This window comes from Pipra filicauda, unplaced genomic scaffold, assembly GCF_003945595.2.
Source record: "Pipra filicauda isolate LSUMZ 115617 unplaced genomic scaffold, ASM394559v2 scaffold261_size1826302_pilon, whole genome shotgun sequence".
Taxonomy (NCBI): Eukaryota; Metazoa; Chordata; class Aves; order Passeriformes; family Pipridae; genus Pipra; species Pipra filicauda.
Window position 1 is genome coordinate 1,642,454 of NW_024104378.1, and position 27,330 is coordinate 1,669,783.

The following is a 27,330-nucleotide window of genomic DNA, read 5'->3' on the forward strand; positions in this document are numbered from 1 at the left end:
AAGCAGCCACAATAAAATAGAACATTCTGGCAAAGTTATTTATGAATTATTCTGAAATAGTGTAAGATGCTACATGAAAACAAGAATTAACAATTCAATAAAAAGACAATGATTCAGGTGATCAATTAAGCAAAGTGCTGTACTGGTGATCATAAAGGAATGCTGGTGGTGAAGCCAAAGGCTGATGGCAGGTATGAAATGAAAGAGTTTAAGGTAACCAGATGAACAGCAGAAATACAACTCCGCATCTCAAGGTAGCAAACTTCAGCTTGTTCTAGGAATTGCTTTGCACAGTCCCATGGGACAGCAAGTGTAGTGATAAAGGTTCCCATATTATCCTCATAGCCACACTGGAAACAGCTGGGTTTGACAGGAGGATTACAACCTCGATAGAAAATTAGTAGAACTGACAGTCACAAAAGGTGTGATCAGCATGCAAAGTCCCACTAGGGGCTGGTTACTGTTGGCATTCCCTAGGGAACAGGGAATGCTGATACTGTTTCATACTTTCATTAGCCACCTACAGGGAACACTGTCCTACATTCAGGAAGTACATGAGCAATAACTCGTGGAAAGCAGCCAAACCATGCAAGGTTATGGCTACCATTCAAAGGGACACAAACAGACTGAAGCAATGGACAGAAAAAAGCTCCATGAAGCTCAAAAGAAAATGCACAATTTTGCACCTTGAAAGAATAAAAAGAAATTGATGCAACAAAAAAAATGGGAGACCTGACAGGAAACAGGATAGAAAAGACCTTTGCAGAAAATCTTCCAAGCACTTTGCAGACAAGCTGAACTTACTTGTTCATCTCTTACCTCCCTTAGCTACTCTACCGCAGTCTTACAATATTTCCAGACATGGAATTCACAATACCTGATGAGGATTTTGCCTTTTGAAATTTCCACGGTTCACTGGAGCCTCAGCATTTGATTCAAATACAGAGAGAAGTCTGGATAAACACTGCTCATTCAATAATATTCAAATAAGTTTAAGATTCATTCCCTATTTTGCTCCAGGTGAATACTTACCATTGAGCTGCTTCTTCCCTTCAGACAGAGTAGAAGAAATCTCTAAAAGCATTAAGAAAAAGCAACAAGCATGACAGTTAAGAAGTTACAGCACAGTACTTGCACACATCATGCCGAAGAAATTAGCCAAACTAAGAATCTCCAAATAAACCTTCCAAAACATTAACGGATTGACCAGGACACTTCAGATATCAGGAAGTGACAAATAAATGCAGCACTGATTACCATTCCAAAAGATTATGTCTAACTGAAAAACCAGTATGTTACAAATGCCAGAAGCTGCACAGCACTGAAAGACAAACATCAAAGATTTTTGTTTGTTCAAAACAAACATCACAGATTATGTTGTACAACTATAAACTTCACAGCTACAAGTTTACTGAATCTGTTAAGAATTCCAATGACACTTGCCTCATGACATCACATAGTAGAATGTGAATCTGACCATCCCAACCCTTGGAAATGTAAACCCAATCCTTGGCAGAAACACAGGAAAAATATCTTTCTGTAAGTTTTTTCTGCCAAATGATTTTATTTGTCAAGGTAGTATCTGAATTCTTCATTAAATCTATAGTATGTGGCAACTATTAAAAAAAAACTCAAAAAAACACTAGCAGAAAAAAAAAGTACCAAATGGATGAATCACAGTGTCAATTTATATACAAGGTGCTCAACTCTATCAGAAAGGCCCCGCAGCCCCATATCCTTTGGTTCACAGCAAATCTGTGGGGAAACTAGCCCTCTAGATACACCTAGGCCCCTTTCTGACCTTCTCTACATTGCACATCTCATAATGTCCCAATATGAAGGTCCATTTCATATTCTTTCCTATGACAGCCAGGTTTGGGGAAGGGAGAGAAACAAATCTGTTCTTCCTGCTCCCTTTTACAAAAACCAAAGTGGGAATGTTTCTCATATGTTCTTCCTAATCCTTCCCAGTGCTCTGCGTCACACCAGCCAGTGTTAGAGGAAAAATGCTAGACAGAAGTCAAGGAAGGTTCCTAGAACAAAGCATCAAGCATACAGCATTGCAAAATTAATTGAGAGATGATCAAGAATTGCCTTCATTAGCGGCTTTCATGTTGTGCCATTATAAGGTAAAAAGAAAACTCTCCACAAATTCTTGGTTGAGGCAATATCAGTCTGCAAATTCTGCTATACACTACTTTAAGCTTTCTGCCAGGATAGCAAGTCATTCACAAAAACTTGTTTCTAATGAAAGGTAATTTTTTGCATTCAGAAGTCTACTCTCATTTCACTACATTATAACAGTGCACTGAAACTGGCATTACAATTTTAAGGACCGTGTGAGGCATATTGAAGGCAGAGCCCTACCTCTCTTCCTTGGATGACACCACAGCTCTCAGTCTAATTTGACTGAATTAACAATAATACAACATGTATTCTGATTCCCAAGCTAAGTAATCACTGAAGCAATACAGGGACGTATACTGATGTGTCTATGCAAAACATTAGCAATATTAAAAAATACCAGACAACAAACTGTGCTAATGTTTACAGCTGAGTACCCTGAAGAGAAGGCAAGCAGTTTAATTCTGCACAGGTTTGCTGAGAGAGATTCTGAAATCATCTCTTACATACCTGGGTACTGTGCTGGCCTTCGCAGCATGTACAAACACTACATGTTTCAGTGCACAGATCCACTGTAACACTACAGAAGCAACACTTTAGAATTTCCTGTCAGTCACTACCATAGCATAAAGCAGCATTCCCAAAATACAAGTCGGCAAAATCACTATCACCAGTATTTTCAAAAAACTCTTCTTCTTAAAAAACCTCAATTGTGCAAAGACAAGCTTCAGTTTTCTCAAGCAGTTCAGTGAGCAAATCATCACAACATCTTCCAAAAAAACCCACCACAACATAGGAAACAAAACCTAAGCTGAACGACAAATCTTCCAGCTACACTCCAACAAAACTACATCTACCTTCCTAGCTCTGTATTGGGACTGCACCAAGCATCAAATACCAATGTTTGCCCTATTAGCAAACACTCACCCTTCTGTCACAAAAAGAAAGCAATGCAATCCTTAATTTGAAGTTTTGTGTTCCCTCTATACTTAATTTAATCCTATATTCAAAAACATGCACCTTAACTTAGTAACTTATTCAAATGCAAACTTTGCAGAATATGGTCTTCTGGAAGGATGTGAGACTAGAATTATTGCTGGCTAATAGTGAAGTTAGCCAATCACATTTTTTGAAAATTCAACAGAGGAAGAGGAATAAAATAAACTTTGAGAATTTTACTGTGAAGAATTTCAGAAAGTCCGGGAGAGTGTCCAGGAAAGGTAATGAAACTGGTGATGGATTTAGAGAGTAAGTCATATGAGGAGCAGCTGAAGAAGCTGGGGCTGCTTAGCCTGGAGAAAAGGAGGCTAAAGGGTGACATTATCACTCTCTACAACTACCTGAAAGGAGGCTGTAGCCAGGTGGGAGTTGGCCTCTTCTCCCAGGCAACAGGAAATGGCCTCAAGTTGCATCAGGGGAGGTTCTGGTTGGACATCAGGAAGAACTCCGTCATGGAAAGGGCTGTTAAGCATTCGAATGAATTGCCAAGGGAAGTGGTGCAGTTACCATCCCTGGAAGTGTTCAAGAAATGACTGGATGTGGCACTCAGTGCCACGGTCTAGTTGACAAGGTGGTGATCGGTCAAAGATTGGACTAGACCTTGGAGGTCTTTTCCAACCTAAGTGATTCTGTGCTTCTGTAATCAGTTTCTTAATTAATGAAATTACATTTTTTCAAATGGCTAAAAGACACACAGGCAACAGAACTGGTTTTATACAGTTGGCAACCTTTATCCTGTAAATTTTACTACAGCAAAATGGATAGAAAAGTCCTATTAAAGAGTAAAGCAGAAAAAAGGAACAGCAGAAATGGACTGTCATAGCTGGCAGGGGAAAAGACGTGTTTATGTTTTACTGACTGGCTATCACAAGAATTCCTTCCACTTGCAGAAAAGTTAGATTAATGAAATCAGAAAAAATCAGGTTTACTTTTAAATTTCTAACTCAGCTGACAAAGTAGCAGTAATGTATGTGTAATGCCTCAACTCCATGAGGCATTTATGCTGTCCAGGCTTCTCCATACTTTGTAGCATTTAGCTCAAAAGTTTAACACTGGAATTAGCTACTTAGCAGCACGGAGATGGAAAATACTATTGCCCTTCATATACAGATCAAACTCAACCTAACTGCTAAGGGGATGTGACCTAAGCACTAAGCAAGTATGCAGTGCACTTTGTCAGAAGTTGAAGAGCTACAGGATGGCTGAATTTGTGAACTAAAGGATGCCACAGAATTGGAGAAAAATAGTTGCAACCATTAATTCTTCTATGTTTTCAGAGCAGCTTTGCTAAGGGTCAGTATTGAGTAACAGTGTCTGCTTCCCAGATAGTAGGAAGTTTTTGACTGTGGCCTACAAACCAAAAGAAAAACTGCAAATTAAAGTATCTGGAAACTATCACCAGCATTTTAAGACAATATACTACATTTCTTGCTGTCCTGGCTCAGAAGAGTTTGTTGTATCAGCAAAAGTTTCTCTAATTAAATTCAAACTAAAGGACCCAATGAAGTGTTCTGGAAAGGATAACTGCCCATAAAGTGTATTCAAATATGCCAATATATATGCAACTTGCCAGACATACGTCTACTGCTGAAATCATGAGATTGAAAATACTGACTGTTATTTCAAGATGAGAGCTGCCTATGACAGTTTGTCCCCAGGGATCAGAAGAAGAAAGAGAGATCTTGAGGGAGAGGAAAAAGTTTCTTTCTATACACACACACACATAAGACACACATCTGTTTTCTAATGACTAAAAGAAGAAACTTAGAAGTACATTACTTTAAAAAGTCTTCATTCATAAAAACATTTCATCCTCAGTTGTCTGCTGCAAAAAAATCCAAATATATGCAACAGCCTTCTCCTTATAAATATGATGATTTAGAATTTCTCATAATTTCCAGATAAATTTGGAATAAAGCATCACAGAAAATATTTCATTCTTAAAAAGTCTCACCTTTTGGAGCAGCAATAGGCTTGACAGCCATTCTCCCAACAAGACATTCCTTCAGCATCGATTCATAATTGACCCAACGATGTACCTATGTTAACAAAATATTTTTTCACAAAATTGGTAAATCTGACTATGTTGTTCAATGCACTGAAATAGAAAAGTTCATTTTTGTACAGTGACTAATATAATTAATTTAGCAGATTATTTTTAAACACATTAAAACTCATTATTGCATCATTCGGTACTTATTTTTACTTCTATGACAGAGAGCAAGTGTAAAAAAGTAGGACCATGAAAATGTCACTATTTATTTATTTATGCTTTGCAGTATCAGAACATCATTACCTTGAGCTACAGAATATACTTCAGAAGAGCATTTTTATGATGTAGGCTATGCAATTACAGAATAAAAACCTTGTCTTTACCACAAGGGTTATTAGTCTTGTTTAGACAAGTGAAGGGAAAAGGGATGACGGAAACAAACATAAAGAATACTTTAGACACAAAAACTCTTCTTACTAAGTTGGTGTATTTCTGTTTGTTTCTGTCTTACTATCACTGAATCATTTAGATATTACCTATTTTAGAAAGTCAAATAAAGTGAAGAAAAAGCAGTAGCTTTACAGACCAGAACTGGAGAACTTGCAGAGGAAATGGATGGCAGAAAAGCCAATTCTGATAGGGCATCCAGGATAACATCACAAGAAGAAAAAAGGAAACAAAGTGTTGCATGACAAATTTGAATGGTATCTAGACTTAAATTAACTTCAAACTGAACAACCTAAGGAGGTGAGATAAAGAATCCCATCCACAAGTTACAGTTTCCTCATACACAAATAACAGAAAGAAATAAAGGATTATGAATGACAATTAATTTTCACAAAAATTTGAGAAACACTAACAACCTACCAAACTCTTTAAAAGATCGATATCCAACAGACACAGAATGCTAAAGCAGAGAGGAAACCAGAAATGCCTCTGGGAACAGGAAAGACATCAGCCAGAAACAATAAAAGCGAAAAGCATATTTTAAGGGTCTGAACTCTGCTTTCCATTCCCACGACAAAACAAACTAAAAAAAAAAAAAAAATAAAAAAATGCAGCAAGCATGTATATGCAGTTAGTAACAACTAGAGGAGCTTTCCCAAATATTCCTGATGTCAAGACTCCTGTTTCCGAGTACATCATACAATGACCCAGCCACATAATTCCAGGTCACAACTTGATACTGGATGAACTTTTAGGAGAAAAACTCCATATATATGGAAATCAAAGAATTATGCCCAAATCTAACACTTCATTTGTGAAAGGACTAACCAAGGACAAACTCAAAGCTAAAACATTATCACATCTTTACATTGTTAAAAACATTTTGCAAATAAAGGCATGACATACTCTGATGCACAACATATAAGGAGATAGCAGATTTCTTTCAGGAACAGATGAGGCTTTCTTTCTGCTCTTTCTCAGTTTATTAGATAAACCTAATGAGTCAAGGAGACTCAAAGAATGTCTGTTTCTAAAAAATACCAACTCAGTGAATCAGCTTTTAGAACAACACCAAGTTTGCAAGCAATTCCTTGCAGAAAGCACACCCATGCTGCAGACCCTTTATTTTCTGAGTGTTTTCAAAATATTTAAAGAAACAGTAAACAAAGAAGAGACCAACTGTCATCTTGTGATTTGTTCACAACCACTTAATAGCAGCTCCATCATTGTTTCTGATAATACAGTTGCCAAGTGAATAGACAATTCTAGAAGCATTTTTTGAAAAGTGAAAGCTCTGAGGAAAAAAGGTCTCTCAAATTACAGCAATTAGTCACTGTAGCAATTTATTAAGAAGGTGGTATCTCAAGTTCTTGCTAGCTTTATTGCTACTTCTGCTAAAAAAAATGGTCTAATTGAAGCATCATTCCAACAACATAAAAGTGGTATTTTCATTAGTGTCTTTTGGTACAAAGCTTAAACTCTTTCAGCACATGTGTCATTCTGAGCAGTAACCCACTGCCTTTCCTTAGGACTGAAAAAGTTAAAATCACCATTTCCACTGGAATGCCCTAAAAATAATCAGAAAACATGCATTCTTCACAATACAGTAAGTGTCATTTGCTGCCAGTTGTTCTCACCTGATCAAAGAGATCTGTACCATCAGTTCCTGCTGCTTTCATTAGTTCATCCTCACCACCAGGATGATATTCCATGTATGGTGTGACATTATATACAAATCCTGAAAAAAGTGGAATATAAAAACATGAGCAACATTTCTGTGATGCCTCTTATCTCCAAAACCAGTGAAAAGGTTAGCACACATTAAAGAGTAAAGGCAAACACTAGACATTTTTGGAACAAATAGTGTGACTTTGCAAAAACAGAAACATAAGCTACACAATTGTGTAGGGCACAAGAGGTATCTTATTATACAGAGATGCCAATCCTACAATGCTATACCACTTTTCCCAGTGAATGTCTGAAGATAACTGCTGGGCCAAGACTTCAACCTAGAAGTTGAACATGATGTATCCTAGCTAGGGGGTAAAAGAACCTGAGGCTGGTTTTAACAAAGACATAAAATTGAGCCAGCTAGTGTATGGAATTATTTTCACTCTCCCTTCCAATTAAGTTATGCCTGAATTCTTGTCATAGTTGTTTCCCTACCACCCATCATCTATGGAATAAAATGCCTAAAGGAATAAACTGTCTTCCATAAGGAAAAACTGTCACCATCAGCAAGAAAACTTCCATTCTTCAGATTCAGCAATATAAGAAATTAACACAGCTTATGCTCATTAAAGGCTTGCACCTCTGGTACAAAATCTGTCCCAGTAAAAGGAGTCAGCATTCTTTCTACACTTCCAGAGAGATAAAACAATGTTTCTTCACAGGTCTGAAATGATGAACTCTAATTACTGTTGCTATGCAACCAGGATAACTAGAATCTGAAAAATTCAGCTATAAACAGATTTCACTACATGTTAACATGATTATTACAGGCCTACCTAGCAGAATAGTTTAACATATTTAACATTATCAAAACAGGAAGCTACCCAAAGTAGAACTATGCCAGTACTTTCAGAAGGAGCTTTTAAGATATTAAGAAGTGCACGTTAATTACATCAGAAGGAGAGACAGGCACTCAACACTGAGCTAGGGGAGACATACTTGGGACAATCCTAGTTGAAAAGAACAACCATCCCAATCAAAAAAGGAAGGATCTTTGCATATTTTTTTGACCTGCTCTTCTGATGGCTGTATTCACTGTGCCATCTTGTGTGCAGCACCGATTACTGCACACAATAAAACATAAGTATCAACAGAGGTAAGACCTCCCGAATATTAGTCAAATTGATCATCAAACTTGCAGATGCAAAAGAAGTCTCATTTCTATACTCTTCATGCTTTTTTTAACTCCCCTGCCATCCCTTTTCATATATAAATTTGGGGCACATATGACAGCTTTCTTTGATGATTATCACATTAGATTTTTGATCAAAGTTAACTCTGTTCTTGTTTTACTTCACATTCTTCTCATGAATTTCTGCTCTTTAGAGACACAGTCTAACTATGACTGCACAGACCTCATTTAGCTTTTACACAATTATGTTATTTTACTACTTGTTCACATATGAGGTCTACAGATAATCTACCAGGATTCTCAGTTATGATGTTTTTATATTAGTTGTCTGAGAACAAAGGAAAAGCAGAGACGGAAAAATTTAAAGAAAGATACAGAAGCAGCTTGACAGAGTTCTTGTGAAAACCAACCTTAGAGATGCATTCAAGGAAGAATATGAGACCAAAACCAAAACAAAAGCATTTTAAGCAGTAATTCTGTCTGCGGTAGTACATGGCCCTCTTTCAGAGAGAAAAATTAACAGATCTCCTTACTAAACAAGCTTTCTTTAGCTCTCCTCCCACTATAGTTTTGCTAGCACGTGCAAGAGCAACACGGACCATTAACAATCCTATTATTTTGTCCAAAGGACAGTACTGAATGACATTTTACCCTTACTTTCACGCTCATCCCCTTTAACACCCAACAAAAACAGTCACCCTCCAAGGGAAATTCTTAACTGCCTTTTGCTGAAGTTAAGACATGACATTATATCAAATATCAATGCTGTTCCTTACCAGATCAAAGTTACCACTAAAAGAACCACTCTTCCTACAGAAATGTCACATTAGCTATGCTGATCCCCTTACCTGTGCTGTTATTTCCTAACAAATTTAAGGCAGTATTAATGTATTTTAGCCTCTAGATGATTAAACTGGAGAGCAAAGATTTTACTCCTTTCTGTAGGACAATTAGGAACTCCACTTGCAGCCCTGAAAATACTCTTCTAGCCACAGCTATTGCTCCAGGCCATCTTTTATCCACTTTTAACTTATAACACTTTCCACTTTTGAGCTAACATTTAACTAAAATAATACCATAAATAGAATAGCATAGTTACACAGATATTTGTTACGCTAGGTAGATTACAACTGCCTTACATGGCAACTGTCATTTGCATTGCTAAGTTTTATGAAGCAGTGGGTGGGCCTTGCACAATTATTTTCCAAAGACCACTCTACTGGTTTAGGAAACATTTTTAATATTTATATATATTTGGATGCTTTAAAGCAATCACTAAAACCAATCAACTGCAAAAGATAATAAACTGTCCAAGACTGAGGAGTGTAACTACATGCCAGCATTTTCAATGTCTTATTCTTGCTAAGCCCTTGTTATTTGATGCATTGCCTACAATCTTGTGTTTTATCACTTTCATTTGCAGATATAAAATAGGTATAAAATATGCCCACTTGAAACACTTCTTATGAAAGGTTTGAAAGCAAAGAATATCTTTCTGATACAAAATCCCCAAGTCAAAGAGAGTTGTGTCCAATTATGTCAAGATTACACCTGGTCTAAACACTGAAGGTACATAGTTTGGTTTTGAGTATGGCTTTTGTTGCTTCTTCTTTAAGTACAGAAAAGGGAAGCTAGGTAACAAATGCAGAAGCAATATCACAACAACCAACCTCTTATACATATCCAGCAGTCCTCCCTTTTGTTGTGCTTAGCAAGCTCATCTTCGGTCACTTCAATCAGCCTCCCTTTCAGACCAGTCAAGTCCTTCCCACTTTTAGTTAATCTAATCCAATCCATAAGACTCCTTCCTGGTTTTAAAGGTACCTGAAAAATAACAAATGTACAAACATCGCTAAACTCTAAAGGAAGAAAAAGCCATTAAATACACTCTTCTAAGCTCCTTAGGAGTACTCAGACAAAAAGGAAATAACCTAACTCATATTATTCATTAATATTTGGGAGTCCTACTCAGTAGTAAGGGTGCTTAAGGAAGTGTTCTGGGTAGTAACCCATATACAGAAATTATTGAACATCACCAAACATTCAGACTCTTCCCAAAGCAAACTGAAGTCTGTCTGTGGCAGTAAAAATTTTTTATCAGCATCGTTTTGAGATATGGCCTATAAACCTACAAGCAACAAAGAAGGAAAATTTGAAAATCATCATAAGGTATGACAAGGTTGGAAAGCTCACTTTCACAGCATTCATAAAGACTTTCCACAAGCCCTAAAGCCACTGGAAAACTCACCCAGAGAAAGCTGGGACTGAAGTCTAGTAGCTTACCAGAGGCCATGGCCTGCCCTGAAAAGCAGAGCAAGATCTTCAGGATGTTTAACACGTGCCTTTTCAACACCACCACAGATTGTGAACCCCTTTGATCCAAACTTTTAACAGCAGAAAAACGTTTAAAGAATCCTGGACTTACAAAACTACAGGAAAAACAGAAGCAAAAAAACCCTATAGCATACACAGACCCACACCGCTTAATGCTACCTCAGTCTAAGTACAAGTCTGTTGTCCAAGTGAGGTCTGCAGACAACAAGTGTTCTCAAATCGCCCCCAAGGATGAAGACACAACATATACAGCATAAGCTGCACGCAGGAATTCCAGGCTGAAAGTCTCCATCTCTGCACAGGGCGAACAGCCCGGGCCGGCAGCGCAGGAAGCGTTACCACCACCGCCTTCAAACGAGAAGTACCAAGTGTTTTCCAGCGACATGGCTGAGCTGGCCTCTCACCCGGGGCCCTGCCGCGGTCCCTCGGCGGCTGCTGGAGTACGAGACCGCTCCAGGGCAGTGTCCGGCGGCAGCCGGGAACCGACCGGCAGCCAACACAGCCCCGCCGGGCGGGGCCAGGCCATGCAGGCGGCACCAACGCAGGGAAAGCGCCGGGGCCCTTCACCACCCCCAAAGAGACTGTCGGCGGCCAAGCTGCCCCTACCTTGCTGCGGCCGCCCGCTGCCGCCCGCTGCTGGGAGCTGGGCGCGGGGAAAGCCGGCGGCGGCACGTTCAGCATCCTGCCGGCCCAGGCCGCGGCCGGGCTCCCGCGGGCGGGCGGAGCTCCGGCACAGCGCGCAGGCTCCGCCGCGCCGGGCGGGGCCGGGGCCGGGCGGTGGCCAGGGATGGCCGGGCCGCGATCGGGGCCGGCGGCGCCGGCTCGGGGTCGGATCGGTGGGAACCTCCCGGGGCTGGACATTTATGCGGGGAGAGAGCGGCGTGTACCGAGTACACCGCCGGGGGTTGCCTCCCTTCGCTCGAAGGTTGGCTTTACGTCCAGGTCTCCCAGCGCCAAGGTCTCGAGCTGGAAGGTTGTCGTGACTGACACAGCTGCTGCTGCCCACGCCCTGGAGGTTAAATGCTGAGCCCGGCTGTGTATGAGGGCCCGATTCGTTCCTGCATCGGGTCCCTTGGGAGCAGATGTGATGGGGCAGCCACTCCAGCGATGTTGTTGGCACGCTGAGCCAGCCCCGCCTGCAGCGACACACGCAGCACTCGGGCAAGAGTATATCCAGGTATGTACAAAAGCTCTACCTGACAGAGGCACTGGTGTTCAACTTAAAATTTTGGATTTTTGTTGGTATTGTTCTTTTAGGGCCTTTAGCCTTCATGATGACTGGTACCAAACTTTGCTTCAATTATTAAAACCAAACTCACAATAAGAAATCACAGTAGGCCTTTTTCTCATTTCTTGTTGTCAACTTTACAAACAAATGCAGTGGGAAACTATCATGTATAACAATACAGTACATGTACATGAGGGTATGAGTAACTTAAGCCAAACACCTTCTTCAAAAATCAAAACCTAGAGTAGAATTTGGAGTCTTCTCTCCGTTTAGAAAACAGCTGTATTATTTCTCTTCTCCATGTTTGGAACTCTGTTGTAACAGCAAGCACATTAGAATACTTAATCCAATGATTCCTTGATACACTTCCATATGGAGCCTACTAAATCACCATGGAAAGCTTTCCTTGTGTCCTCAGACTTTGACAAAGTCAAATAACCATAGAGCCCTTAAAAGCAAGGCATCTGTTCTCTGCTCCTAAAATTGGTGTTCAGGTTATGGTCAACAAAACATAGAATGTCAGATAAAAATACTAATCAATACATTCCCTGCCTAGACCAGGACAGGAATAGAACAAAGGAAAAAGCTCAGTTAAATTATAAGACATCTCAGTTTTATTAAGAATAACTTACATAGAAATAAATTATATTTAAAAATACTATAATACATATTTATATTAAGTTTAAATTAAGTCTTAGAAGTGGCATTGGCCTTCCCTGCAATCAGCAATCTGATTCTGTTCTTGATTCTTGTTCCAGTTCATCTTCATCATCTTCACTATCTGAGTCTTCATAAAAGGAAATTGTAGCTTGAACTGGAAAGTTTTTCAGAAGTGCTTCAGCTTCCTGATACAAGTAATCATAGCATCTTGATTTGGGCCAAAATAGTCTGAAACAAGTATACAATAGATTTGCTTATGGTTATTACATACTTTATGTGGTGGCTGGCAGAAACCAAAGTGAAATTCTGTTAAGACAAGCATCCTTTTCCTCACGTGGTCAATTACTAAATCACTTTCTACATATGATTAGGAAAAAAAAAAAACAAAAAACAAAAAACATTCCCTGGATTCTGTATTTTCATCTGAAGACATAAAGATGCACTTGAAGTGCTAGATTTGCAGCAAAACTACCCTAAAGCCCAAGATCCAACGTATGTGAAATTTCACACTCCAGTACCTCATTAACAGTATTACCAGGGATCTGATTCAAGTAGTACTGCCCCAACTGGAACTATTCCTAGAGAATATAATAGGTGTCAAACAGAATCCAAAATATATTTGGATTAAATTAAGAGTTTCCTTAATGAAGGTCTCCAGCCTAGATAGTTGTTTACAATGGTGTGAAACAAATCCCAAACTGAAAGGAAAGATATTTCCAAGAAACTCCCTATTGAAGAATGCCCCGTGGATCTAGATTTTAAAGTAGTCTGTGTTGTATCTAGAAACTACCAAAAATTGGTGATATCATAGTTGACAAGGGCTATCAGCTAGTGATAATACATTGCAATTAATATACTCCACAGTTCCTGTTCCTTTTCAACTAACATCCTCTTTTACTTGCAGTTTGGAAATAGCTAGAAGAAACAGACCATGGAAGTCCCATGAGCCAAGAGACTAGCACACTGCAACATAATGAAATGCTGACTACAGATTGTTTATAATAGAAATGCTTAAAGATACAGAACTAGACAGCTTTCTAGCAATCACAAGAAATACTTTCTAGGCTACTGTTTAACAGAACACTGCTTTTCTTTTCAGCACAAAGTAACTGACACCAGCTTTGTAACGTGTTCATTCCCTGCAGCAGAATTCACTCATACCTAAGTATTGGAGCAGTCACAGTGAAGTAAGCCTGTGCAATTGCTTAATCTGTGCATCAGTATTTGAAGGATCAGCACCCAGATTTGGGAGAAAGCTGCATCTTGTCTGGAAGAACTACCTGTGCAATTACTTTAAGCCTCTCTTGACACCTATTAGTATTTCTGAATGTAGACTCTCCTGCAGATTCAACTGTAGTTATTTTCATCATTTCCTTTTCAAAACTTACAGTGCAGATACTATCATTACCTTCATCATTAAAGCAGTAGTTACACAAGTATTTTCCTTCGCAATGGTTGCTTAGACAGTCCATACCCTCTCTGCCTGCCACTCTCTCCCGTGCCTGTACCTGCTTTCTTGGTTTGTGAGGGCGCTGAATGTCTGCACAGCAAGACAGCCTAGGAACTACACCCCCGTTCCTTTTTTAATCCTGGGCCCAGGAATGAGTAGCTGGCTTCAGCCAACTCCGCCACCACAAAAAACGCCCACATAACTGCGTAGCATGTCAAATCCCACACCACAGAAGCACATCAACACCTCAAAGATGTCAAATTCACAAATGCTGGCAATCACTGGCCCAACGAGCAGTCAGTGCAAAAGCACATAGATGGCCAATTCACTCCCCAGGGACTTTAATATATACAAAAATATATGGGTGGAAACAAAAGGGGCGGGAGATCGAGCGGTGCGGCACTGCGCTGCCGAGCAAAGGACTCTCCTCCTGGCCGCGCAGCGCCAGCGGGCCCCGTGTGCCCAGAGCTCCCCCGCGGGGACCGGCGGCGGCCCGAACAGCCACTTACCTGACGGGGTGCGTGTACTGCGCCACTTTTCGGGAGGCGTCCGCCAGCCCGCCGGGGCCGTGAGGCTGAGGAGGAGAGAGCAGAGGTCAGCCCTTCGGCACGGCACAAGGCCCACCCCGAGCATCCCCACCCCGAGCATCCCCACCCCGAGCATCCCCACCCCGAGCATCCCCACCCCGAGCATCCCCACCCCGAGCATCCCCACCCCGAGCATCCCCACCCCGAGCATCCCCACCCCGCCGAGACTCCCCCGTCGTTCCTGCGGCGATGCCGGCGGCAGAGGCTCCGCCGCGCCCCCGCCACACTCACCGCTGCGGGGCCGGGGTCGCTCCGCGGGGCCGCCTCGCCCGGCGCGGGCAACCATGGTCTCCAGAAGGGCGCCGGGCTGCAGGGCAAGGGCAGGGCCGTCAGGGCAGGGCCGGGCCGCCCCCCGCACCGGGGGGAGGAGGAGAGGCGCGAGTACCCCTGCGGGGGCAGCGCCGCCGAGAGCGGGCGGGGGCGGGGGCAGGCGCACTCCACGCTGCCACCCTCCATCCTCCGCCTGTCCGCGGCGGCTCGCCTGGCCCTGCCGGCTGCGGGCCCGGAGGCTTTTATAGCCGGTGGCGGCGGGCGCTGCGCGGCGCGGAGCCCCCACCTCCCCCGGCTCATCTGCCAGCGCCATCCACAAAAAGGCTCCGCGCGAAGGCGCCGCCGTGTAAACACGGGGCGCGGGCGCGTGCATGCCCCAAATGGCCCGGGAAGGGGAAGCGGGGGGTGGGGGATTTGGCGGGTCGGTGTTAATCGCACTTGAACAGACACATGGCAGCTGCCAGGGGGCGGGAGGGGGCAGCCCCTGTGGGAACGGAGCGGGGGGCGGCACCGGGGGCGTGCTCGGCCGCTCTGCGCCCCGGCGGAGCGGCCCGGCCGCCGCCAGCGCGGCCCTTTGTTGTTCAGCCCGTGTTTGTTTTTGCCCTGAAGCAGCGAGGCGCGGCGTGTGGGCAGCGAGGGCACTGCGGCTCGCCCGGGTGAGGGCAGCGCCAGCCGCTCACCGCGGGAGCGGGCACGGACAAAGGGATCTCATCCCGGGGTGGCGGGGAACATGATATCTTTTGGAGGGGTCCTTCCTTAATAACGCGTCACCCGCAGGTACGGTCCCTGACGCGTTCCCCCTAAGACTACATTGTTTTCTTAGTTAGCATGGTGGCTCTTTACATACATACATATATACACATATACATATATATAGGGTATTTTTACGGAGGGAATGTTCTTTCCTTTATTCTTTTTCACGTGGTCCCAATATTTCATTCCGCTGCCAGCATCAGACGCTGTCACTACATGTGCCAGGTTTTATGCCAAGCTCCTAAGATTTCCATGTTCCCCGGTACCAAGGGAGCTTATTTTTGTTTCTATTTTTATTTATTATTTTTGTTTCCCCTTTTCTTTCTGAGATTGCAATCAGTGATGCATGTGACGGGCAACAGAAACAACAGAGTTATGTAAGAGCTGGTAAACAGTAATAATATGAGCCCTGAGGAAGCTAGGAGGGTTGGTGGGATGGAGCTGCCCTAGATGATGAAGGAGAGCTTAAAATCCAGGTAATTTATTCTACCATTTAAGACTGAGGCACCACAAAGACTGAGGCACTCTTTGGAACAATATTTTGCCTTTTTGAGTGTAGCCATAAGGAGTGTGTGTACCTTAGCACTGCCCAAGCATAGCTGCCAGGTGACTTGTGCCTTCTCCACAACATCTTCTGCACAATCCATTTCACTTAATAGTAGCAGCAGTACCAGTTGTAAAAAAGTTACATATTAGAAGCTGTATGAGAAATGTAATCAGGGTAATCTTTCAAATCTTTAAGTCAAAACCAGATGTAAACTGAATTGCCTTTCTGAAGAAAAGCAGCCACTTACTTTGAAAGAGAAATAGTTGGAAGAGTGCATGTGTTCAAGCTTGTGCATGCTGTGATATACTCCAGCTTCATCAGTGGACATATTCTGTCACTTTGGAGCTTTCTGCCACTTGACTCCTTGGAAAAATTGATAATTATGACTTTCAGAGTTATTAAAGGAAAATGTATTTTCTGTTAAAAAGTCCAGTTTAGTAGGACATGTGATGTTTGTAGCTGTTTGCATTTTCCCTGCCTCGTTTTCTCTGTGGCATAGAGTCAGATTAATTAAATTCAGAGTGAACCAATGGCTCAAACACCAGTAAATATTCCTCTTACAGTTAAGAAATGGAGAATAGTGCAGAGTAAAGTAGCTTGTGCATTACACTGAATGTGATCATAAGCAAAATTGTTTCTATTTTTCCTCTTTTTCCGTATAGCTACTGCAAAGCCTTGTCAGATGAGGTAAACCATAAAACAAATGTTTAAATGCTGTCTGATGGTAGATTCTTCTTTGGCCTAAACAAAGTGATGCAATAATTTTTATATTTTATATTTCTCTTTTGAGAAATGTAAGAGAGGCTGTATAAGGAAAAAAAAGAAGCAAGGTTCAATGTCTAGAGAAGGAAAGCAGAAACATCCTCTATCACAAAGGACTAAGAGAACACATCAGTTTTATCTGTTTGATAAAGCATAACAATTAGTTTCAATATCTACAGTAAAAGCAACAAAAGACAGGGTGTCTTTGGCCAATGACTCTTAATTGTCTCAAGACTCTTTTTAGTACCTGCCTGACATGAGAAAATGTCCTAAGGAGAAAGTGTGATTTACCCATTAGAGGGCAAATTGAAACAGAGGTGTTGAAAGGATAAGGAGAAAATAATGACTAACAGCTGTTGTTCCCCTGCATATTTTCACACTGTCTTCTTGGATTTACACTTCAGTAATGCAGTCCTGTTTATTGAGAGAAATAGAAAAGTCTGTCATTGAATTAATAACTTGTTCTCATTGACACCATAAAAAAACCCAACCCCAAATCTTAACATTTTGCTGTCTTCCCCCTGACCTTGACATACAGGCTAGAAACTGGTAAATCAGGGATAGAAGATGTTTTGTCTCTTACAGTTTGTGCACAAATCAACAGTAACAGTGTATTGGTAAGTTACTATCCGAGCCACAGTTTCATCAGGCTAAAATCTCTGTGAGGAGATTGGCTATGTACAGCTGCTGAGCAAATAGACAAATGGGAGTGCTGGGACACACTTAAAACTGGTTCTTTGCATATAGTAGTGGAATGCATAGTGCTGAATTCAACATGAAGTCTGATAGAGGTAGTCCCCTCATGCATGTTCTTGACTCTTCTAACTAAAGCAATATTTCCCATTCTGTGCCTTAGTTCCTGCTTTTTTGAATTTCAGCTTTTTAAGAAAACTCCAGGTCCTGAGTTGAAGGTTGATGTTGGTTGCACCTATGTAACTAGACAGCCTTTAGTAAAGCAAGGTTGGGAGTCAGCTGGGAGTCATTCCTTTATACCGGAATGAAAACTAAAATATTATGTTATATAGTTTTATTTACTCTCTTGTGGAATAGTGAAAATATCTGGGCATTCTGCCAGTTATCAGCTTCTTGAAAATTTCTCTCAAGATCATATATTTTTGAAAATTTCCTTATACCACTTTCCAAGCAGATGATAGCTGGTCATTTACGGGGTTCAATCCTGTTTAGCCACAGTTGAATTTTTATAGGGATGCAATTGAAGAATTTCAAATGCAGTACAAAAAAATTCTTGTACAGTCACTCTGGATTTACAGCAATAGAACTAAAACCCAATTTTGTTTTGTCAGAATTATACCAAGCAGTATTTATCCAGAATGAAAGTAATTCACTTGATTATGTTTAGGTTGATTAAAAGTGCTTTTGTAGCTTTCTGCAGTATGACATCTTGAAATGTAGTGCACTGTTAATAGGATACACAGAAGAGCAAACACAGAGGTCTTTGGAGATTTCAGTGTGCTACTATAAACAAAGAAGGTGTTCACAAATGGCTTAGAGCTAAATTTGACAAGACAGTGCTAATCACACTTGGACATGGGAATATCTGGACAGAGGACACTCAGATGGCTTTATATGCACCTCTCTGAAAGCAGAGCAAGCTCTCACTAATAAAGCAGGGAAATTATTGCATGAAATTATTGTATGAAAATTATTGCATGAGTTGATATAGGGAGAGGATTGGTTTGATCTTTTTAGGACTTCGTTTTAGTGGAGAAAAGCAAGGTCAAACATGGAACTGCTCCTCTGCTTACTGAGACTGAACTGAGAAAACTGATTAACTGAAAAAATTTGGTCTTGACTATGTTATAGCCTAGCTTCATCTTGACGCTTTCACTTTTGGCAACACTTCAGGACCAATTTTTGGAAAATAAGTCTAAGCCTGATATTTGCATATTGATATTGGCTGCGCATGCATATGTCATTTATTTACATGTTTGGTCTGTTAGCTCATAAATGGATCATTTTTTTGCCACTAAAAGCAAATTTTGCACGGGAACTTTATGTGGATAGCTTTGGTAGATGTTCATCTGTGTGCAATTACGAACACTTTACTGAAAACTTTGCAATGGTGTGTTATGAAGCCTCAAGCATTTCTTAGTTGTGATATGACATGTATGGCATTTTTTCTGCTATAATTTGAAAGTAAAACATCAGTCTGTAAAGGACAAAGATCAACACAGATATCTTTGCCAACTTTTATCCTTACCATTATTTGGTCTTGATACAGTATTTTCAATAGATCTAATGTACCCGAAACTCGGTTTCATTCAACATTTCCACAAAATGATTTTTTTTGTTAGTAAATAATATGAGACCCAAACTAGATCTGAAGAAATAAAATAAATACAAATTAACTTTTCTTATTAAAAAAAAAAATAAAAATAAAGGAACAGAACTTAATCAGCAAATTGGTCTATTCACATTACCAATGATACCAATGGCTATAAAACTATTGCTTGGCTGATAAAGACTGTGCTCATCCTATTGCTGTTGTGTATTTTTTCCATCCTATTTATACACAAAAATGTAGCACATATTCAAAGAGTGTTATTCCACTTAAGCCCAAGTGCCATGTGGTTCCTACAGAGGGGTATGTTTGGAGGCCTGAAGATGGAATGCTCTTTCATGGACACATCCATTTCACTTTGCCTCATTTCTCCGGATTTTGACTAGGCTGTAATAGCATTAAACATCCTTCTTTCATTTTATAGAGAAAATTATTCTTCCCCTTCCTCTGTTAAACTGAAATACTGGAAGGGAAACTTTGTGAAAAGGAGGGATGCAGTTCCAGAAAAGCACATCTTTTCATGCACTCTTTGCTATTGGCAGCCTAGCTCCTGGTAACAGTGCTAGAGGATTCAGGGGTGAATGGCCACACCTGAAAGAGCACAGTTCTTACACTCTGCTCTGTCAACAAGACTGAAAACTTCCAGCTTTCCTAGATTTACCCCAGTCCTGATGCTGTTATAAACTTTGTGGTCGGGTGATTGTTGGTATCTGCTGGGAGTTGAGCAACGGGTTTGTGTTTGTGGCACACACACAGCTACTTGAGACCTCCACGTGTCCATGTGGCAAGGTGTGACTGCACACAGCAGCTTGGGCTTCCTCATTTCCCTCCCCCATTGCACTCCACTCCCAGGCCCAGGCTGGCAAATGGTAAGGGATCCACATTGGAAAGCAGCACATCAAGGGACTGAGAATGTGTAATGGAATCAGCCACCAGTTACAGGGATCTTTCAAAAAAATTAGAGCATCACTTGCTATTGAGTTATGGGCACTTTAAATTCCTTGCAGATAAACAGAGACATCAGTGCTGAACACCAACCTTGTTAAGCTCTTTTAATAGAATGGGAGTCAGTGAAACACTGATACATCACTGATGTCAGCACTCAGCAGAAGTGTCTGGCTGCCTCAGCATAATGCAGCATAATGTCACAGTGTTTGCTGCAGTTGGAGCACACAGTGCTGCAGTGTGGCACTGGCAGGATTTGTCCTCTTGCCTCTGGAAGTAAGTGAGAGGCAGCCAAATGAAATGAAGTCAAGAGCTATTGACAGAAGAGATGAAGAAATTAAGATAATCACTGGAATGTCCTGATCTCACTCCTCTGGTAATACAGTCCCTAGCAATGTCATTTGTCCTCTCACAATGTTCCATTCAATTAACTGTTTCTTCAGATTTATTGCTTTCCTGGCTACGAAGATAGTAATGGAAGCAGAGTGGTTATTTTTCAATTTCCCTTGTCTGTCCAAGCTATCAGCACAGCATCAACTTTCCAAAAGGATACATGCCACTAATCTGGTGATGTATATAATGCAGTATTTAACCTCTGTCCGGAAGGAATGAATGGCAAGAAACAGAGCTGTACCTCCAACAAACAAGCACCTGAGAAAGGTGATGTAAGTCCTAAAGATAAGCAGTGCAAGCCCTGAGGAGTACACACGGTGTCTTGTACTGCACTGCAGGGATGTCAGAGCTCTCACACTGGTGCCCAGAGATAAGCGCTGACAAAGACCCCCTAAGCCTGCAGTTCTCCCCCAGCTTCTTGTGACTGATGTTACAAGGCTGCCAATTCCATTATGTCAGAATTTCAGCACTTCTTCATGGCATGCTCACATCTCAGGGTTCCTTAGTGGTAGCACTGAGCACGAGGAATAGGCTGGTAGAGGCTGCTAGTCTGCCTGTTTAAATGAAGATGCAGATAAATGGCAGAGGTACCAAGAGTAAATATTGGTGTCACTTATTTTTAAGGCTGCTTATCAGTGCCCTTAAAAATCACAATTTCCATTGCTTATAATTTTCCAAGTTTTACTTGGGCTAAATTTTCTTGTCGTAGGAGAATTAGTTTGGGGGGGAAAGTACAATCAAAATGAGACAGCTCAAATCATTGAGCCATTTTCAAGGGTCATAGAATGGTTTGGGTTGAAAGGGACCTTAAATATCTAGTTTCAACCCCCCTGCCATAGGCAGTGATGCCACTTACTAGATCAGTTTGCTCAGGGCCCCATCCAACCTGGCCTTGAACACTTTCAAGGATGGGGGAGAAATGGTAGAAACATCATATTGCAACATAAAAAAGTTCTGGTCCTTTTTTGAGGGAGGAGTAGTCTCCAGTAGATAGGGGGAAGGGCATCTTCAGGGTGTAGAAAGAGCAGACCATGTTTGAGCAAGCAGACTGGACCAAGTCCCTAGTAGGCAGTAGAGAACAGGAAGAGGGAAGGAGTAGGACAAGTCACCAAGGAGTAAGTTTGCAGAAGCAAAGCAAGAGTGACTGACAGAGGAGCTGGCAAAAGAAAGCATTGAGCATGGGAAGGACAATTTGGACTGGAAAAGAGTAAATTGGTGATGTCAGGTAGCAATAGGTTCTGTGAAGAGGGAAAGATGGATGGAAGGAGAGACTGGGAGAGAGAAATAACATTAAACAGGGTAAGAAAACAGGTGAAGGACTGAGGACAGGAAGAGCTCCAAGTGCCTACAAATGAAGGAAAGACTGGGAAAACAGTCGGAAGGCTTGAGACAGGTTCTTCCTAGTGAAGGATATTGGGCCTGGATGTCTTGGTCCCAGAGGTAGTCTGAAGAGAGGAGGTTAGAATTTGGGACTGATTAATAAGAAGTGAGATGAAAAGCCAAATTGGGAAGATACATGACTAAAATATTAGTAGATTTGAGGGAAAGGGAGAGAGGAATGGAGTTGGAAAAAAAGAGGTATAGGAGTTGTAGCCCCAATGTATACCTTCCCAAAGCCTATATGGACCTCTGGAGACCCTACTCTGGCAAAGCCTGAGAAACCTACTGGAAAAGTCCCATCGGCTTCTAGATATGAGGCTCCTGACTGCACTTGAAATTAATGAGGATCATGCCTTAAATGCAGTACTATATAATTCAAAGCTATGGAAAAATGAGATCCTCATTATCTCAAACTGGCCAGCCGGGTTTAAAGAGCCTTTTTGATATTAGTTATCTAGGTATAAAATGGTAGCAGTAGTCCCTAGAGGCTCCATGAACTCTGTTAATTAATGCCTTCAGCCACCATGGTTACTGGCACTGCAGAATCTTAGAATCATAGAATGGTTTGGGATAGAAGGGACCTTAAAGGTCACTTAGGTCCAACCCCCCTGCCATCAGAGCAGCATTTTGAAATACTGTCTGCAAGTTTTTGCTATGTAAGAATGCGTCAGAGGGTGCAGACTGTGCAGAGAACAACTGATATCTTGAAAAACCATTCAATACATTCTCATCAGCTATTCTGGGCACCGGGAGAGGGAAGGGACTTGGGAAAAACAGAAGATGGTGGAGCCATTGACTGCCATAATGTGTATACAGGTGCAAACTGAATTTAAGTTGCGTAGACAACCAAAGTTCTGGCACTTTTCTAACTTTCTGGTGCTCTCTATCACAGTCCTAATAATGTTGTTTTGACACACGGTTGGTCTGAGAGTGTGAGACAGATGCACCTCTGGTATATTTTATCTGGAGATTTTTAATTTCCCTTTTTAATTTCCCTCAAGAGCTTTTATGCATGTCTTTATAGGCCCAAACTTCATATTCAAGATATCACTATCAAAATATAGATATATCAAAATATTCAATATATTTTATATTGAGTGGAAAACTATGAGGTACAATGTTTGGATTTGATGCGGATGCTCAGGTATGGTACACAGCTAAAAATTTCAAAGTAGATGATAGCAAATTTTGTCTGATAGGAATGAACTTGTCATTTTTAAAGAACTTGAACACTATCACAATGTTTTTAAAGCTGCATCCTCAATATTGGAATCACCTTCTTCTGCTTAAAATTTTATTGATTTCTTTCCTCTTTAACCTATAGCCACATTCTCATGATCACACATTGCATTCCTGCACTCACAATATGAAATTCACAATATGAAAGACAGGATGGCAAATAAGTGTGATATCACATTATTAAAAATTTTTCCTGTCTTATCTTTTAAATTTTCTCCTGACAGATTTTTTCATTAGTACGCTTTAAGAATTCCACATATCCCACTTTCCAAGTTACTGATGTGGCTTTACTCTGTGAAACAGAAGTCTCTGAATAATTAGCATTTTGTTAGTCAGCCAAGTATCTCTCTTGCCTCTAGGCATTACTGCAGCATGAGTGAAAAAAAATAGTCTGAATTTTTCCATTACATTTACCTCCCATTTCTTCAGCTGGTTCTTTCTCCAAAATAACTGTCCATACTATATAGTTTTTTGTTGTTGTTATTGAAATACTTTGTGGCTGTGATAGACATTGTAAATTCTTGCTGTTTGTGTTTTCTTACCTTCACAGAATTTATGTTTACCTCTAGCTATATTTATATTTATATTGTGAAAATATATTTTATATAAAACATGTATTATATAGAAGAATATAGATATTCTTACCATTCCAGAATATACATATACTTATATCTGTATACCATGACTATATATGGAATTTATATATATATATATATATACATGAAATACATATTAAAGTAATTCTTACCCAAATATATATTACCTAGTTGGAAAGTGACAAATAGCAAATCTAAACCTTGTCAGATGTATTTTCCTAAATACGAATTTTGAAAAATATATATTTTTTAAAATGGTGCTGCTATTAAGAGGAAATATAAAACATAAAGAATTTTAAGAGTGTTTTCCAGCTAAAATGCAAAGCTAATAATGGAAATTATTACCTTGGGAGTTCATTATCTCAGCACTGCAAGAGATCTTTCATATTGTCTGTGACATTAGCATTTGGCAAATACTCCAAAATAAAAAATTGTTTGACGTGTGCACCAAGTGCCTTTCTGTCTAAAATGAATATTTTAAATACATTGAAGCATGTATATTTAATGCTGGGTTTGTTTGTGTATTTATTTACCGACTTACATAGAAAGGATTCTGAGGACATGAATATGGAGTGCTAGGCATAATTTTCACAAATATTAAGTGAATGTTCTGTTAAAGCAACTTTTATATATATACATTCTTAAGCACCTTGTTCAGATATTTTTCTTTGAATGTGTACATATATTAGAGTATATATTAATATATGTATTCATATATAATTTTCATTATATATGAAAACCAGGGCTATGTACTAACTGCAGGATAGCTGAGGGCTTCATTTACTGATGCATTTTTTGCTTTTATCAGAAAAAAACCCTCATGTTGACTGGCAGCACGCTGGAAATGTAGAAGGGATTCAGTGGCCTCTAAAGGAAATACAGTTTTAAATCCTGCCCTGGCTTCCTCTGAAACCTGCAGTGACTTTACTTTGAACTGCAAGGGAGTGATATCGACTCTCAGCTGATGTCACAGTGCCAATAAACGTGTTCCGTTTGGAGGAAGGGAAGGAAAGCCTGTCTTGACACCGCAAGACCTGTGTCTGCTCAACCAGACAAAGAGAAAATATTGTCTTCTGAGGATTCATCCTTTCACTGCAGTTCTTCAAAGAACTGTAGATCTGAGATGCCCTTCATGAGTTTGCTTATATCATGAGCAAGGAAATAGTGGAAGAGCCATGCTTGTTTTTTCCCACACTGAAGCCAAGAAAAAAAACTGTTTAAAGAAAAACTGATGGTATTTTTCTAAAGAGGTTACTATTTTTCTTCCCTTTCCTGCTGCAGCTTCTGTTCTCTTTATTGCTCTCTTTCCATGGTAGGAGAGCAGGTGCAAGGCAGACGCTTTGGCAGTAGAGATGTTCTAGTACTATAATTATAATCAACATTTCTGTGTAAAATACCCAAGGGTTTCTGCATGCACAACACATATAGGAAGTTCCACATGGAGTTTTCAGTTGCTTGCTCTTAGTCATAAATGCTAACGTGTTTAATCTTCTGGAGAATTCCATTTTTTGAGGGGGTGGGGAGGGAGTGGTGGGTAAGGGTTGAAATGAGAGGTAATGTCTCTGGAAAGTACTGGCTTGACCAGGCTTAATCCTCCCTTGCGTTCAAGATGCCCTTGGTGTAGTGGAATGAGAGGAACCATTGTGAATACTCTGCAAAAGCTTGGATTTATGAATGGCATCAGCCTCAGCCTCCTCAGCACACCCTTAGGTACGTATGTAAGGCTGACAGTGGAGAAGGACCAGAGGCATGAGCAGCACTAGGCTTTGTCATTTTTATGGGCTTTACATGGGCATGGGATTCCCTATCACAGGCCAAGTAGCAGGACAAATCTGTAATGGAACTCAGGGCCAGAAAGCAGTGGCAGCGTAAGCTTTCTGGGAGCACTCCCTGGAGGAGGTGGACATGGGGTTTGTGTCCTGCTCTGTGCTATGCATGCAAACCACAGTGACAGTTGGGGTAATGCCTTTCTGAGGCAGACACAAGAAATTAGCTTGGCTTAACAGCACACCTCAGTGAGCACTGGAACCAAGGATATAATTTTCAATAAATCATTTATTTCAAAAGGTTTGTCTTTGTGTGTGCAAATGTGCACGTTTCTTTATTTCTGTAATATAACTGTGTACAGGCTGAGAAATACTTGAATTTTGTTTGTTTATTTTAAAACATACATCTTCATTTTTAATAAATTATGCACAAACCTGTTTTGTAGTTCCTTCTAACCAAACTGTTGTGTATCAATGAAGTCCAGCAAGATGGACAGACTCACCACAGCTCTCTGCTCTCTTGTTGAACTGGACTGCTATGATTAAGTGTCCCATGAGGACATTACTCACATTCCTATTTATCAGTTAAGATTTCTATTTCCCAGACTTCTTGAGTATTGTGTTTAAGAGTCTGTGTTTCCATAAACCAGAATTCCAGTAAATATAATATAGACAAATGTAGAATGTGTGAAAACTCCAGCTACCAGTGTAGAGGGGAAGGGGTCTGCTAGCATTCAGGGTAAAAAAAAAAAAAAGACTGTAGGAGTGCTTTAAAATGGAGGATTGAGGACAAGGTGACAGATGTAGGAGAGCATGCCAGTTGGAGTGACTCATTATTGAAAGGGCAAAGCTGAAAATGCTCTGTGTGCCTGAGACAAGATGACAAAATCCAAACATCTTGTAGATGCCTACTAAGTAGGCTAGAAGATAATCAGTGTGATATTGTAATACAGTGGAGTTCAAATATATCTGAATAACAGAGAAGACTACACCATTAGAGGAGCAGTAGTGTTTGTTAGAAGAAAGCAGAGTTTCACAATGGTAACAGAATGAATATGTGCTGTAAAATCAATTTGGGTTGAAATTTCTTAGCCAAGAGTTAAAAAACAGTTGTCCTGCACTCAGAGGTCAGCCTGGCCTATCTAGAGGACAGCACACCCCATCCCAAGGCAGGGCGTAAAGCAGGAGGAACCAGCAACACTCTGCACGTGCCTGTCCTTCTCTGATGATGACAAGTGCGGAAGTCTGCCTGGTAACCTCTGATAAAATGCTTACCTGTTTAATGGGTAAAGTTAAGCCTGATAAATCCACCTGATGATCGAGGCTGTGCTTCTAGTGACTCACAAGGGTGGTGACAACGGCTGCAAAACACCCTCAGATTAAAGGCTGCAAGGGTCAGATAAGTGCAAGGGGAGACTTCAGCTGTCTGCAGGGGGATTAGGAAGAGTTCAGAGCACGCTATTATTCAGAGACAACAGCCTTAGATTGTTTCAGTTCTTGGCCCAACTAGTCAGATGATCTACAAGGAGAAAAGCCATTCTAGATTTAATCCTGAGCAGTTTGAAGGAGGTATTTCCACATATAACTGTGGAGGAATAGTTTTGTATCCATGACTGTAAGGTATTCAAATCCAGTATCCCTACAAAAATGGAAAAGACACCAACATCCTGAGTTCAAGGGGTGCTGCTCACA

The 27,330-nt window shown here is 40.8% G+C and overlaps 2 protein-coding genes and 1 long non-coding RNA gene across 4 annotated transcripts in view; 1 reads left to right on the forward strand and 2 right to left on the reverse strand.

The window, feature by feature from the left end:
* LOC113982169 (cytochrome b5 reductase 4) overlaps positions 1-11,470 on the reverse strand; it is a 34,929-nt gene extending 23,459 nt beyond the window's left edge. Inside the window, exons 1-6 of one of the 2 annotated variants that reach the window (XM_039382214.1) lie at positions 11,367-11,470; positions 10,097-10,250; positions 7,201-7,301; positions 5,984-6,052; positions 5,078-5,162; positions 1,033-1,074 (exon numbers count right to left, since the gene is read on the reverse strand). In XM_039382214.1, coding sequence (XP_039238148.1) covers positions 1,033-1,074; positions 5,078-5,162; positions 5,984-6,052; positions 7,201-7,301; positions 10,097-10,250; positions 11,367-11,441 — 526 coding nt within the window. In that variant the 5' untranslated portion in view covers positions 11,442-11,470. The remainder of the gene's footprint in view (positions 1-1,032; positions 1,075-5,077; positions 5,163-5,983; positions 6,053-7,200; positions 7,302-10,096; positions 10,251-11,366) is intronic. The other variant, XM_027710176.2, reaches the window with a different exon arrangement.
* Positions 11,471-11,534: 64 nt separating this feature from the next.
* On the forward strand, positions 11,535-26,083 carry LOC113982175. Its single transcript, XR_003538680.2, has 2 exons — positions 11,535-11,937; positions 24,681-26,083. It is a non-coding gene; the product is annotated as an uncharacterized LOC113982175 (long non-coding RNA).
* On the reverse strand, positions 12,580-15,351 carry RIPPLY2 (ripply transcriptional repressor 2). Its single transcript, XM_027710186.2, has 3 exons — positions 14,917-15,351; positions 14,608-14,672; positions 12,580-12,876 (listed from the first exon to the last, which is right to left on the reverse strand). The coding sequence occupies exons 1-3, from the start codon at positions 15,253-15,255 to the stop codon at positions 12,711-12,713; spliced, it is 570 nt and encodes a 189-aa protein (XP_027565987.1). The 5' UTR covers positions 15,256-15,351; the 3' UTR covers positions 12,580-12,710.
* Positions 26,084-27,330: the final 1,247 nt, after the last annotated feature.